The sequence below is a fragment of the Cibotium barometz genome, chromosome 41 (assembly GCF_041138505.1).
Source record: "Cibotium barometz isolate CiBa-2024 chromosome 41, ASM4113850v1, whole genome shotgun sequence".
NCBI lineage: Eukaryota > Viridiplantae > Streptophyta > Polypodiopsida > Cyatheales > Cibotiaceae > Cibotium > Cibotium barometz.
Genome location: NC_141086.1, coordinates 43701175 through 43716089, shown reverse-complemented (window position 1 = coordinate 43716089; position 14915 = coordinate 43701175). Strand labels below are relative to the sequence as shown.

Here is a 14915-nt window from a genome sequence, read left to right as displayed (position 1 = left end):
AACCTTAGTTTCATTGATCATTAAATTTGGATTATAGATTGATAATGGAGGCATTTATATTCTAGACATGACACTTATTGATAGTAACAATTTAGAGAAGGTTAGCAATATATTCGATACATCAATCTATTTCTCTCAAAGTATTTTGTTTGTTGTAATTATAGATTCTGAAAGTATCTTTATTGATGTGATAGATCTCAGTTAGGATGACTATTTGGATAATGATGCTTGGAATTTAAAGGAGGATGTTGGTCATTTAAATACTAGAACCTATACAAAGTTGCTTAATATCACATGCCATACATAGGAGGTTCAATTATCACCTTCTTATTTTTTTAATAAATTGAAGTAGTAGATATAGATATACTAACTAACATGAATTTTTGAATAAAAATTGTTGGAGGCAAAAGTGCATCACCAATGCATGAATGAAATAGCCAGAAAAGCTCATGACCACGAAAGCTAATATTTCTACTATGTCTAGTTTCTTCATGATAATTAAAATCTCAGAGAACGTTTTTAATAATAATTGGGTGTAGATAAGTACTAAGTTAAAGAAACAGTTAGAGATAAACAAACCTTAGCTTCTTCTACCTTCAAATGAAAAAAAGCTTAAGGTAATTAGATATATAATGTTAATAGAATGAGTTAAAAAAATTACTTATATTTATTTTTTAATCTCATTTTTTACTTGTTTATATTTTTGAGTTATTTTACTTATATAAACACTTACGATTCTCACTTAGTGTACTACTTTTCTGAGTGTGATTCTTTGATGGATGATATGTCATCTTCTCTTGACACTACTCAACCTCGAAAGGTAATGTTGTTAGTGTATATTACTTTAATCTCATTACTTTAAGTACGATGTGCATATACTTTCTTGATCTATTCTTCTCACTTAGAAGCTTAAGATCCTTTCTAGTTTTACGCTTTAGGAGGAAAGTAAATATAGCATAGATAACCTAAGAAACGATTTTGATGAAGTTTCTAGGTGTAAGTCAATGAAGTTGCCATGATGAGAAATGCTCAAGTATTCTCTACTAACAAAAATAGTGAACAAAGTTCTAAATAGATGAGAGAAGACCTTTTACCTTGGTTATTGCAAGAAGAACGAGTGACCATCACCAAGAATAGAAATAACTCTTTTTCTTGATTTTTAAAACTTAAGTGATGTTTAAACTATAGAAAACTTGGTTATTATGAGAAGAATGCATGACCATCACCAAGAATAGAAATAATTATTTATCTTTAAATGATTTTAACTTAAGTGATGTTTAAACTATAAAAAACATCAATTCTAAAACTATTGATACACAAGATTAAGAGGTCAAACTAATGTATTTTTTAAAAAATTTATGTCAAACTAATGTGATGTTTTTATCTATAATTGTTTAAAACTTTTTAGTTGTTTAGAAATATTATTTTTGAGCAAGTTTTTCAGCTATAAAGTGCGTAAGAAGCTTTTTTTATTTTACAAAATTATGACCTAAGTATTGAAAAAGTTTCACTTTATAAGCGTTATTAAAAATGCTTCAAATCTCTCTCTCTCTCTCTCTCTCTCACACACACACACACACACACACACACACACATGAACACACACACACACAAAAACGGCATGTGCTTATCTTTAGATATCCACACAATAGTGAAATATTATCTAGTACATTTAGTAAAAAATACTCGAAATCTCTCTAGTCTTTCTTTCAAAGTTGACATATGTGTCTTTAGATATCTACATATAGTATAATATTCTCTAGTATATTCAGAAATCATTAGAATAACAACACTTAAAAAATAAAAAACTTGGTTTTCATTCTATTTCTCTTAATAAAATCTCATCTTACTTTTAGAAAATTATTTTTCAATAATCATTATTATATAGTGATTTTTACATTTTGATTTGCTATATAGTAATATTTTATTATATAGTAGTTTGTTAATTACTGTTTGCTATATAGCAATATCTTACTATATAGATTGCTGTATAAAAAAGTTTTTTAGATCAATTACTATATAGTTTTATGATTTTTTTTATATAACAACTTTTTCTACATAGTTTACTATATAATGATTCATTGCTAGTTTATTTGCTATATAGCAAGTGTTTTACTAAAATAAAGTAGGGAGTGTTCAACTTTTCTTAGATATGTTTCTTTTTTCTAGCAACTCTCTACCATTTATTTTTATTTTTATTTTTATTTTGGCTATATAGGAGTCTTCCCAAGGATACCAAGAAGGGCAATTCAAGGGCCCAAGAAGGGCAATTCGGCTAAAGTTATACTAAATTCCAAATAAGCACAAAGCACAAAAAAAAAAAACCCTCAAATTTCATCAGGATGACATGAGGAGCCAGGGAATCCTTGCTGGTCAAGAACAAAGATAGACAACAACTGCATGTGGCACGCCTTCCTGCGAACCAATGTGTCGCCGTGCTTTTTTTCCTTTTTTTCGCAAGGAAATTAGAAATTAGAATTGTAGTTGGAAGTTGCTACCTTGTGAGGTGACAGCAGGCAGGTGCCTCGCAGAAACGCACGCACTAGAAAGAAGGTACTGCAGGAGCTCCTGAGCTTGCATGGCGGTGGTGGTGGTGGTTAGCATAGTCCTGTCGGCAGGGACTTATCTCTTCGATTTCGGCAGCAACTTGGTAGTTTTGGTGGAGTACTCCACCCTCTTTGTCCACTACTCCCGGCGGGAGAGGGAGGGCCCTTGCGATGCGGATTGCAGGCGCCAGACCAGCGATCTGGCGGGCTACTTCTACGCGCTGCTGGGAATCCTGGTTTTCTGCCACACCCTCAACGCCCTCGTCTTTAAGCTCAAGTACACACGGAGAGATGCCCCCCTCTTTGCCGCCTACTTCCTGCCTCTCATCCACCTCTGGCGCCTCTCCAACCTCCTTTGGCGCACCGTGAGCTGCGAGGGGTAAAAACTCTTGACGAACATGTCGACTGCTGTTTAGTCAATAAGGCTTGACAAGTTTACACCCTTTTCCTCCGAATTTCAGTGTGTAAAGCACCAATGCATGCTTAATTAAAGCACCAATGCATGCTTAATTACATAAATTAGGATGGGATTTTAGAGCCCTGTGCAGGAAAATTGATCCAAATTTGCTTGATTCAGGGTTCAGAATCTGAGATCCCCAGAGATGAATGGATTGTACTGCATCTTAGGCAGTGCGTTGGAGGGCGTCCCCATGCTTATCCTCCAGTTCTGCGCCTACCTGGTCCTCACTCAAGTGAAAGTCTTTGTCCAGAGCATGTCCACCACATTCAAAATCTCAGTAGCTGCATCTTTCATCTCTGCAGCTTACAATGGGGGCACCTCGGTGCAGTCCATAGCCAAGAATGCCAGGACGTTTAGGCAGATGACTGCGGCGGGAGTCATTGCGGGGGCGTTCACCCTTTTCTCTAGTCTCATCCGCTGCTTGACCTTCACAAACATCATTGTGCACATCCGAGAGTATTTTTCCCGCCACAGAGCAGTCCGAGACCAGGCCAAATTTCATGCCTCTGATGCCATTCCGGCATTGTTCATGGCGGGCACCGTCACTGCATACTGCCTCCATTACTGGCTCCTGCAATCGCCTAAAACGCTCTCGAAGAGCCTCCGAGATCCCCATCGCTTGCTGGTATCACTCGTTTTCAGCTACGTGAGCATGATGATTGGCCCCCTCTACCCCGTTGTGAGTGAAGCCAATGACAGAAATCAGCTCGGATTTTTCACCTTCCGACTCAAACTGTTCATAGTTTCCTTTGTGCATCTGGTGCTCGATGTTGCAGTCTTGTTCGTGACCTTCTGGCTTGGAACACTGCCAACAGCGTACATGATCATATCATTGCTGGCAGCTGCAGGCTACTTGGTTTCGGTTTTTGGGTACATCAAATTTGATGCAATCTGCGGACCGAAGAGAAGCTCGAGTATGTCACTGATGCACGGTGATGATACACTAGGTTTGCAGATTTGGGCACCATCGTTACAAACTGCAAGTGTGCAAAGCCAAAGTGATTTGCAGGTGGTACTGCAGGCATCTGAGGATAGACACTCCAATGAGACAGCTGTGCCTAGCGGTGCAGAAAGGCAAGAAGTTGTTTGTTCTGCTGCTGCATTAGAAGCGCAGATTTCTTCAGAAATGCAGACCAATGCCAATAGAGATGCAAACCCACGTGTTGATTTGGCAGAAGTGGATGATTCCAGGCCGCCATTATCTTCCGTTTCACTAGAGAGAGCAACTTATACAGGCAAAGATAAGAGACCCTGGCGCGTAGGGAGGGCCACGACTTTGCCAAAAGCCAGATCACTCAGAGATTTTGCAGGATAGAATAAGACTAGCAAGAACACTAGGATACATCAATGTACAGAAATATGCGTGTGGATGAGAGTGAGAGAGAGAAATAGACGTTCCTATATAGGCCCTACACATGATAATTGAAATCTAGATGCTATCGTTCCCTTGTGCATAAGATCAAAAAGAAATATTTTGAATATCTCTAAATGATACTATATCATTATGATAAATTGCACAGAAACAAATATGTATGAGAGAGAGAGAGCCTCATGACTAAGTGATAATTACTATACCACATCATGCCCTTGTGCATAAGGTCACAAAGAAATATTTTGAATATCTCCAAATGATAACTATACCCTTTTGACTAATGATAAATTGCATTTATATTCAATATATTCTAAGTTTGGACAATGTGTTAACGATTATATACATACATGACAACCTATGACACACATGGATCATTTATCTAACCTATGTACATCATATGATTTTTATTTTTTTTGGGAAGAAAACTTGATTTGTATATCAGAAAAGACAGTAGATCTTATTACAATAAGGTTTTTGATCCGGAGAAGCTTAACTTCATCGATCGGACAGAAGACCATGTAGAGGGCAGCTTGGACCTCAACTAGGTCCGTAGTGTTTAGTATGTAGTGCATGAGTTCCTTATCCCTGTATTGCTTCCCTTTTCTTCTCTATATATTATCTTACGGAAGAGTTTTACTATATTATCTTACGGAAGAGTTTCACACAACACTGCCACATGGTGGCAAGAATTTGGAGGTTTAGGAAGGTTGGAGGAGGTTTTGGTAGAATTTGATTTTTGAAAGCCTCAAAAGACGTGCAAAGCACGGGTTCCCAACTAGTGTATATAAGTGTGGAGGGTCCGACAAACTCTTTGGTTTCTGTAATTCTAAGTGCCCCTTTATGCTAGGACGTCATTGATGAAGTTAGGGATGCAGAAATCCAGTTGCAAAATATAAATTTTCTTGAGCGGAAGAGATAAGAGAAGTGGCCAAAAGGTTTAATGGAATTCGGGGTTTAGGGTTGTATGATTCTTTTCCCTCACCCCTTTACTAACTTCTAGGTCATGAGATGAGTTCGCAAAATCATCATAGAATGGATCGCTTTTATAAATTTGTAAACGAGATCACTGCAAGAGAGGGTTGTTGCAACGGAATCTGGAAAAAGCTAATTTATGTTGCTGTATGTCGCTGTACAACAGCATTCATAGTGGGGAATCATTTAAGCGGCGTCAAATCTCGTAATGCCAGGCCCGATAAAAGCTTTTTTTTTTTTTAAAGCATATGCTTATAAACTAAGGGGTTTTCTAGTGTAAATTTGCAGCTATTTTAACTGAAAACTATAAAATTTGAGTCTCCTTTTGTGAGGGCTTGATATATTTTCTAGCCTGTTTTTCTAAATTTCAAACGGTAAAAATACATTGAAATGTCATTTTTGTGGAGGCCCTACTCTCCTCATCTCTCTCAAGCAGATTAGGTGAGTGCTCCTTCCACCTTCCTCCTATCTCTCAAGAAAAAGTGGATGCTCTTTCTTCCTCTTTCTTAAGAAAAGGTGACAGTTTTTTTTCCGTTCCTCCTCTCTCTTTATATGTAGTGCACTTTTAATATCTTGTTTTATTTTTTCATTCTCGTTTGTCTTTCTCTAAGGCCTCGAGTCATCAACTTACCAACTTGACCTCTCATTCAATAAGAGATCTATACTCATTCCATTTAATAATTGCACCCTTGTAAGCGTGGGATTTTTCTTCTTTAATTTCTTGCTCTTCTCTATATCTCTATATTGTCCTAAGGAAGAAGGCTGATGTGCCACCCACGTGGCAGCAAGAAATGAGTTCGAATTTCAATTTTCGAAAAGAAGAAGAGCATCGAAAGTACTCTCTTCAATGAAAGCTTTTTTGAATTTGAAAGAAAGTAGATTTGAAATCTTTTGGGGAGAGCAGGGTAGGCTGATGATTGCCTACGTTTGGAAGAAGATTTGGCGGTGGGGGACCACCCTATGCATCTCCATCCCTTTCACTTCTTCTTTTTTGATTTTTGACTTCTTCTTTGTACGCTTGCTTACAGGCTGTAGGTTACTTTCTACTGTTTTCTTTTGCTTAACTCACCTTCTACTATTTTCTTTTGCTTTTAAATTCCTCTTTTTTTTTAATGTGATGTAAAAAGCGAATCTATTTTTTAACAACTGCTTCTTTTTTGCATGATTTATAGTTTTGCAAGTTGCAAATTTTCATCAACTTTTAAAGGTGAGAGCTCAATCAACAAATGCTTTTTTAATGGTTTAATATGTGTGGCATAGTTTTTTAAAACTTTTCTATTATATGTGTTATTGGAATTATGTGTGTGTGTGAGGGTGTGGGTGTGCACGTGCATGAGAGAGAGAGAGAGAGAGAGAGAGAGAGAGAGAATGTGTGTTTTTAAAAATAGTTGTGATGTATACAGAGAAAATGCTTGCTTTTTTAAAACTTTTTTAAACGTTTAAGCTCAAAAGAGAGATAGAGAATATAGTTTAGGCTATGTATACACACACACACACACACACACACACAATAGAATACATATATATATGTGTATATAAATATTTACACACATATATTAGGCTACACACATATATATTGGGCTATATATCTATTTAGGTTGCAAACACATACATATTATTCTATATATCTATTAGGCTATACTCATGTATGTTGGGCTATATATCTAATAGGCTTTAGCATATATATATATATATGTGTGTATGTATGTATGTATAGATTTATTCATAAACTATGATATATATATATATATATATATATATATATATATATATGTATATGTATGTATGTATGTACATACATACATATATGTGTGTGTGTGGCTCTCTCTCTCTCTATATATATATATATATATATAGAGCCTAATATGTGTGTGTGTGTGTGTGGTTCTATATATATATATGTATGTATATGTATGTATGTATGTACATATAGCCTAATATGTGTGTGTGTGTGTGGCTCTATATATATATATATATATATATATATATGTATATGTATGTATGTATGTACATACGTATGTACATACATACATACATACACACACACACACACACACACACATATATATATATATAGCCACACACATGCATATTAGGCTATATGTATTTTATTTCATTTTTGTATTTATGTATACTCTAAAATATATGGCTTATAAATAAATCTATATATACATAAAAATACATGCATACATACATACATACATACATACATACATATATATATATATACATATATATATATATAATATATGTATGTATATGTATGTATGTACGTATGTGTACATACATATATATAATGTAATATATAAATATAGACATATATATTTTAGGGTTTATATATATTTTAGGCAATATATCTATTAGGCTATATATATTTGTGTGTGTGTGTGTATCTTTAGTCCATATATATTTTAGGCCACACACACACCCACACAACTAAATGTATAGATTGCCTAAAATATATATAATATAATATATAAATATTGGCATATATATATTAGGGTTTATATATGTTTTAGTCTATCTATTTTTGTATGTGTGTGGCCTAAAATATATATAATTGAATATATAAATATAGACATATATGTATTAGGATTTATATATGTTTTAGGCTATATATATTTTTGTGTGTGTGTGTGACTATGTATAACGTGTGTGCATGTGTGTGTTTGTGGCCTAAAATATGTATAATGCACACACACATATTAGACTAAAAACCTATTAGGATATAATGCACAAACACACATGTGTGTGTTTGTGGCCTAAAATATGTATAATGCACACACACATATTAGACTAAAAACCTATTAGGATATATGTATTTTAGTGTATATATATATATTTATTTATAAGCTATATATTTTAGAATATATATAAATACAAAAATGGAATGAAATACACATAGCCTAATGTGTGTGTGTGTGTGTGGCCTAAAATATATATGAATATAAAGTGTGTATATCTCAAAAATCCAAAATTTTTAATGGGCTTTTATGTATTACCTAGGTACAAGTCAACTTGAGAATAGAGTTGGCAATTTTGAGTATAGGCATCATCGGCATCATATGCAGGATAGTACATAGACATCATCCTTTTGAGGAAACAGGCTATACGTCTATAGAAAACCAAGATAATGTTGCACCATATGTTTCTACTTAGATATATTATATCTTCCAGTTTAGGGTAGTTGTATATAACTTTTATGTGGTGCTTATATAGGTTATGATGACCTTCGTATGTGAAATATTTTAGTTAACACATTTCAGTATAGTCTATTATATTCATGAGATTTTTTGGTGACCACTATATAGCTCATAGAGTCGTTGTAAATGAGTTTTTTTTTAGTGGTCCTTATATAGGTTATGACCTTCATATGTGAAATGTTTTGGTTACCAGATTTTAGTATAGTCTATTATATTCATGAGATTTACCACTAGATGGATTATGGTGGGGACTTTTGTATGTAAAGCATTTTGGGCACTACATTTTTGTATAGTTTTCAAATGTATTTTTTGCGTATAATTTTCAATTGTGATTCTAATTATTGTTTTGGCCATTTACAAAATTTTCAAGTTTTGTGTGTGTGTGTGTGTGTGTGTGAGAGAGAGAGAGAGAGAGAGAGAGAGAGAGAGAGAGAGAGAGAGATTGTAGGAGATGATGAAATCTATGAGAGAGATTAGATTATTATTTAATTGGAGTGGATGTGTGCCTATGTCTAGCCTATAATCTTGGCATGAACCCAACAAGTTAGTAGTTTTGCTACACTAGAGCAAAGACACTGCATAATTTTCTCATGACTTAGTGATGTAAGTTAAGTTACAATCATTGTTGTTATGATACCCATTGTTTGCACCCCATAGTGTAAGCTTTGGTGGTGGGACATTGGAATTAGATGGTAAGGTTATTATGAGATTGATGAGAGAAGCTGGTAGGGAGATGTGTGGCCCAATATGAAAATGGAAAATATTCACATTCCAATTCGTGGATGATGGAGATCTTTTTGAGCATTTGATTGAAATTGTCCTCAACCCCTACCTATCAAAGATGGGTGAAGCTACTCATATACATAATGCATGGACTATGCCCTTATACATCTAGATAGCATTATGCGAATACTATCCATATATTTTATGCATACATATGCATAGGCCACATGCATATGCATAGTGGATAGACTATGCATTATGCATAATGTACTATGTGTGAAATGCATAATGCATAGTGTATGCAATTCGCACAATGTTTTTTGATGAGAACTCCTCCATGTAGCATACTCCTAATCCATCATCAAGTTCATATGATGCCTCTTCTTTGCATTGGGGATGTTCTCTTGAGATGCCATGGGGAGAGATAGTGATAGGTATGGAGTGGAAGATGGTGGAGAAAGAGGGAGATTAAGAGAGAAAGGAAGAAAGAAAGCTATAATGTTTTCAAAAGAGAGAGAGAGAGAGAGAGAGAGAGAGAGAGAGAGAGAGAGAGAGAGAGAGAGAGAGAGAGGGAAAAAAGGTATGGTGGTCTAAATTATTGTTTATTCCTAGAGAGTTATGAAGAAAGGAGAGGGAATGGAGTCAAGAATCTGTGTGTGTGTGTGTGTGTGTTTGTGTGTGTGTGTGTGTGTGTGTGTGTGAGAGAGAGAGAGAGAGAGAGAGAGAGAGAGAGAGAGAGAGAGAGAAGCGCTATGGTGGTATGAAACATGGTTCCATTCTAGAAAGAGAAGGATATGAAGAAAGGGGGAGAGAAAGAAAGAGAAGATGGTGGGGGGAGAGAGAGAGAGAGAGAGAGAGAGAGAGAGAGAGAGAGAGGGAGGGAGAGGGAAGATTCAAATTTACTCCCAAACAAGGCCTTTTTTAAAAAGCTTACTTTTTGAAAAAGTTGAAAAGTAAAAAATTAGGGGGGGCTGATGCTGAAGGCCAATCAGCCTGTTTGGCTTCCACTTGGATTGATCGTTGTGCAACAAATCAAGCCTTCTTGTTTTGTCTCAATCTTGTAACAGTTTCTTGAAGAACTGATAGTACCCATGTAGTAGGGGGAGTAGAGGGTAGAGTAGACTTGGTCTACCCCGCTGAGATTATAGAAAGAGTGTGTTTTTCCTAGATAGTTTGAGAATTAGGTGGGTCTACTTGGGTCTAAAGGAGATGAATAGTACTGAATAGGAATATGGGAGAGTTGAGTGCAGAGCTCTTCCTAAGGCATTGTCCTATATGATTCAAACTATCAATCAAGAATGACACATGGGATGGTCTTTGTCTTAATTATGTTTCATTTTGCATATCCTTGTATATTCTGCATTCATGTGTTAAGTATACTCTTGTCTGGATATGGACTCCTCTTCGGATTTAGGACAGACTCTGGAACTAACCTACTTGTAATTGTGATCACCTCCCCAAGCTTACACAGATACGTAGTGCAATAACCTAGCATTGACTTATTGCATTGGGTGTAGTTGAATTAGTCTGCTTCTCTTCTTGATATGACTAGGTGGTCTGGAACCGCATAAGTGCCAGGTCTTGACTAGGCACCAGGGCATTGACCATATTCTCTATCCATGTGTCCCACCTGATGAACAGGAGGCTTCGGGAAGCCCATGAGGGGATGAACGGGCGGCCAATTCTTAAGGGAAGTCACTAGGAGGAAGGTAATCCAAGTTGGTCTTTGGTTACCAACTGTACTAGGAGATGGCTCCTCTCGGGGGGATCACTCATAAAATATGTAAGCATAGCATGTGGGTTCAACAAAAAGGATTTTTAAGATCCTTTTTTAACACAGTTTCTACATACAAAAGGGTACCATTTAAAGGGGGTATTCACAGATTGAATAGAAAAAGGGTGTGTTTTATGTTGAGATGTCAAGCGCAACATGAGCTTACACTTACAAGATGCATGCATGACTGTTTGACATTTACATCACTGGCAGGTTCGGTAGCTGGCACCAACATATCTTTGCTAGAGATTCTATAGCTGGACTACAACGACTAGTCCACATCTCCCCACTCCTCTTAGCGTGTTCACATTATGGACTGCTTGTATATACTCTATTATGTGTGTTAGGCACTTTATCTTCTTTGTAGACCTCCTTTTTTGTGTGAAGAAGAATAAGAATTTTCAGCCTCTCACCTTGTGTGGTCTCTTCTAGGGTTTGTGTGAGTATGTGTGTGCTTACAAGAGCTCAAGTTCTCTTCTCCCCTGTATCTTTTCATGGTGTCACAACCTATTTCATGCTAAGGGTTGAGCGGCAACAAAGCAAGAGAAGCACAAGAAGTGGTACGATGGTAAGAGCTTCATCTACTCTTCCCCCTTTGTGTTGGCTACTATACCCTTGTCACGGGAGCTCTTCACCAGGAGGCACCGGTAAATGAACTCCGATTGAGAAGCTTTCTTCGCGAGAGAAAAGATACAAGGAAACTATTTTTTCCGTTGGACATTAATTTTTTGGGCCCAAAACGTGTTTCAAGTACGTCTGAACCTCCATTTTTCAGTTCACACGCATTCATGGGCATTGCGGGTAAGTTTTGATTCTCTACAAAACTCTATTTTTGGAACTGCAGGAAGGACGATTGGTTGTGCAGATACTGTGTGTGCTGCAAAGAGGTATCAAAGTTTCCATTGGGTGTATGTATGCAAATTGAGGTCACTAGTTGTGATAGTTTGGTTGCAGTATAGTACCGCCTGTAGAGAATATAGCAGTTTGTGCAGGTCAAACAAGAGTGTTGTTTTTGGTAAATGTTTGTTGCAGACAAGATGTCGAATGATGGAATAAACCAGATTGTTGCAGAGAAGCTTGATAAGAAAAATTTCCATTCTTGGATATTTAGTTTGACAAATTTCCTAGTGGGAAAAGGTTATTGGGACTACATTAAAGGTGAACATGAGGAGACACCGAAGATACCGGAGATTAATCCAACTTCTACTACAGATGTAAAAGAGTTCAAGGATTGGAATCAAGGAGCAAGGAAATTCATGTATTGGCTTTCTATTAGTATATAAGACACCATGATTGGGCATATACAGGATGCCAAGTCGCCTAAGGAGGCATCAAACATCTTGGTGAAGCTATATAAAACTAACAACAAGGCATGAAAGATTCAATTGAAGAATGAGCTTCATACTGTGGAGAAGAAGAATATGTATGTGACTTATAATGCCTTGAAGATCAAGGGCGTTGTAGAATCCCTTGCATTGATTAGTGTTTTTGTTGATGATGGTGATAAGGTGGAAGTGTGTCTACGTGGTGTCAAGCCATAATACAAGGCGTTCAAGATGTCTATTCAAACTCGAGAGAACATTTCCAACTTCACGGATTTGGTGCTGATGATTATTGAAGAGAAGAATTTGGGTGAAGATGAATAGTCTTCACAAAACAAAAATAGTTCAAAGCAGCAGGCTTTCTATACAAGTGGAGGTAGAAGACCAGGTAGAGGTCATGGACACATGGCCAAAGTGGTGGCCAAACAGGTGATTAGAATCATGGTCAGCAACAGCAATAGTCCCAGGATTCGCAAATGTAAGATTCCTCCCCAGCCTCTCAAAATGTCCAGCATCTTCCCCTGTAATCAATCCCTCTTCAGAAATATAAAAGACTTGTTTCTAACTGTTTTAACCTAGAGAGAGAAAATATTCTAGAGAGAGAATATTCAGATTTTTAATATTTTTGGATAGAAAATTATCTCATCTTATTAAAATAAGTTCCCCTGAAACAGAAATTCAAAAAGAACTTTCCAATGTGCAATTGGAATTAATTGGAAATGGGTATAAAGGACCTTAGCCTAAGGGTCTAGATTTTCAAAAATTTTTGGATTATGGTCCAATTAAGGTTCCTATGGGCCAATAGCATCAATCCATGTGTAGGGAGGAGATAAATCCAATTTTGTAAAAGAAGATACCCAAAAATGAGTAAATGCTCACATAAGATGCAGAGTTGAAAATGTACAAGGTTTATTAGTAAAAAACTATGAGCAATATTAAAAATATGAGATATTTTGGGTATCCAAAAATGAGTAAATGCTCACATAAGATGAAGAGTTGAAAATGTACAAGGTTTATTAGTAAAAAAACTATGAGCAATATTAAAAATATGAGATATTTTGGGTATAATGATTTCATATTGACACTATGTAAGGAAGGGGAGTTCTTTAAAGGAGGTGCATATTTCACATAAGATGAAGAGTTGAAAATGTACAAGGTTTATTAGTAAAAAACTATGAGCAATATTAAAAATATGAGATATTTTGGGTATAATGATTCTATTTTGACACATATGTAAGGAAGGGGAGTTCTTTAAAGGAGGTGCATATTTCACATGCTTGAATGAGTTTTAAACTCATAAAAATTGAGATATTTCATCTCTCCTCTCTCCTCATTCAAGTCTAGTTCCAAAAAGTCAGCTTAACTGACCTAAAAATGGTCAAAAATTGACCAAATTGATTTGGAAAATTCTAGAATCAGTTTGTTTGGTTAGGAGCTCAATTTTTCCTATAAATAGAAGCCCACCCCTTGTTGAAAAATATATAGTGTTTATGCATCGTTACTCTACTCCACCTAAGCCAAGAACTGTAAATTCATTAATAATTCACTAGTTTTTGGAGCTTCCCTCTTTCTTCAATCCCCATTGGTGGCTCCATCAACATACTTAACCAATTGATTGGTTGGGGGCCTCTACCGTGAATAAAGAATCAAGCAATTTGTAAGGTAATTAGTGAATATTGATCTTTTCTATAATTTCTCAATGTTTCTCTCTTCTCAACCCCTCTCAAGCTTGAGAAGCTTAATTGGTATGGGCTTTTAAATGCTATTGAAGTTAATTGGTGAATAGTAGTGAAGAGTTACATAATTTGATGAATGCTATTGAAGTTAATTAATGATAGTAAAGAATTACATAAATTTATATTTATATTTAAATTCTAATGGTTTTTATGTAATTTCTCTCTCTCACTCAAGAAATGGTCATACTCATGACCCATTCTCAATCCAAATGAAGCTTTTCATAAAGCTTTTCCTTAATCCAAGATTAATCTATGCTTGAGGCCAAATTAATGGCTTTTTTCTATGCTTTTAGTTTATGTAATTCATAAATATTGATGATTCAATACATTATAGATTAATGATCCAATTAGGGATCATTCTATTTATTTCCTTAATGATAAGCTTTATCCCTTAGAAAATTTGAGATTTATCAGTCATAGCAGCGAAGCTATGGCAAAATTTTTATAAAAATTATGCATAAAATAATTTTATTCAAAGCATGAAAAGAGGACTTCCTACCATATTCTAGGAATTATCATCCTAGATTAATTGAAAGATATTCATTGTAATCATAGAGAAATTGATATTATGCATAATTGATTTTCATGCATAGAGGTATGCATAAAAGATTATTATTTTAACATAAAAGTGTTACTTTTATCAATTTTCATTTTCATGCATAGAAGTATGCATAAAGGATAATTTTTTTTATATTAAAAGTGTTACTTTTATCATTTTTAATTTTCATGCATAGAAGTATGCATAAAGGATAATTTTTTTATATCAAAAGTGTTACTTTTATCATTTTTAATTTTCATGCATAGAAG

The 14915-nt window shown here is 35.4% G+C and overlaps 1 protein-coding gene across 1 annotated transcript; it reads left to right on the top strand.

Annotated features, from left to right (window-relative positions):
- Window positions 1-2321: 2321 nt before the first annotated feature.
- Window positions 2322-4716, top strand: LOC147614970 (uncharacterized). The gene is made up of 2 exons (XM_086780262.1): window positions 2322-2925; window positions 3124-4716. Exons 1-2 carry the CDS (start codon window positions 2579-2581, stop codon window positions 4319-4321), a joined length of 1545 nt encoding a protein of 514 aa, XP_086636388.1. The 5' UTR covers window positions 2322-2578; the 3' UTR covers window positions 4322-4716.
- The last annotated feature ends 10199 nt before the right edge of the window (window positions 4717-14915 follow it).

Coding starts and splice junctions, on each gene's coding strand:
- LOC147614970 (XM_086780262.1), top strand. CDS start 2,579: ATGGCGGTGGTGGTGGTGGTTAGCATAGTCCTGTCGGCAGGGACTTAT. Junction 2,926..3,123: donor CGCACCGTGAGCTGCGAGGG/GTAAAAACTCTT, acceptor TGCTTGATTCAG/GGTTCAGAATCTGAGATCCC.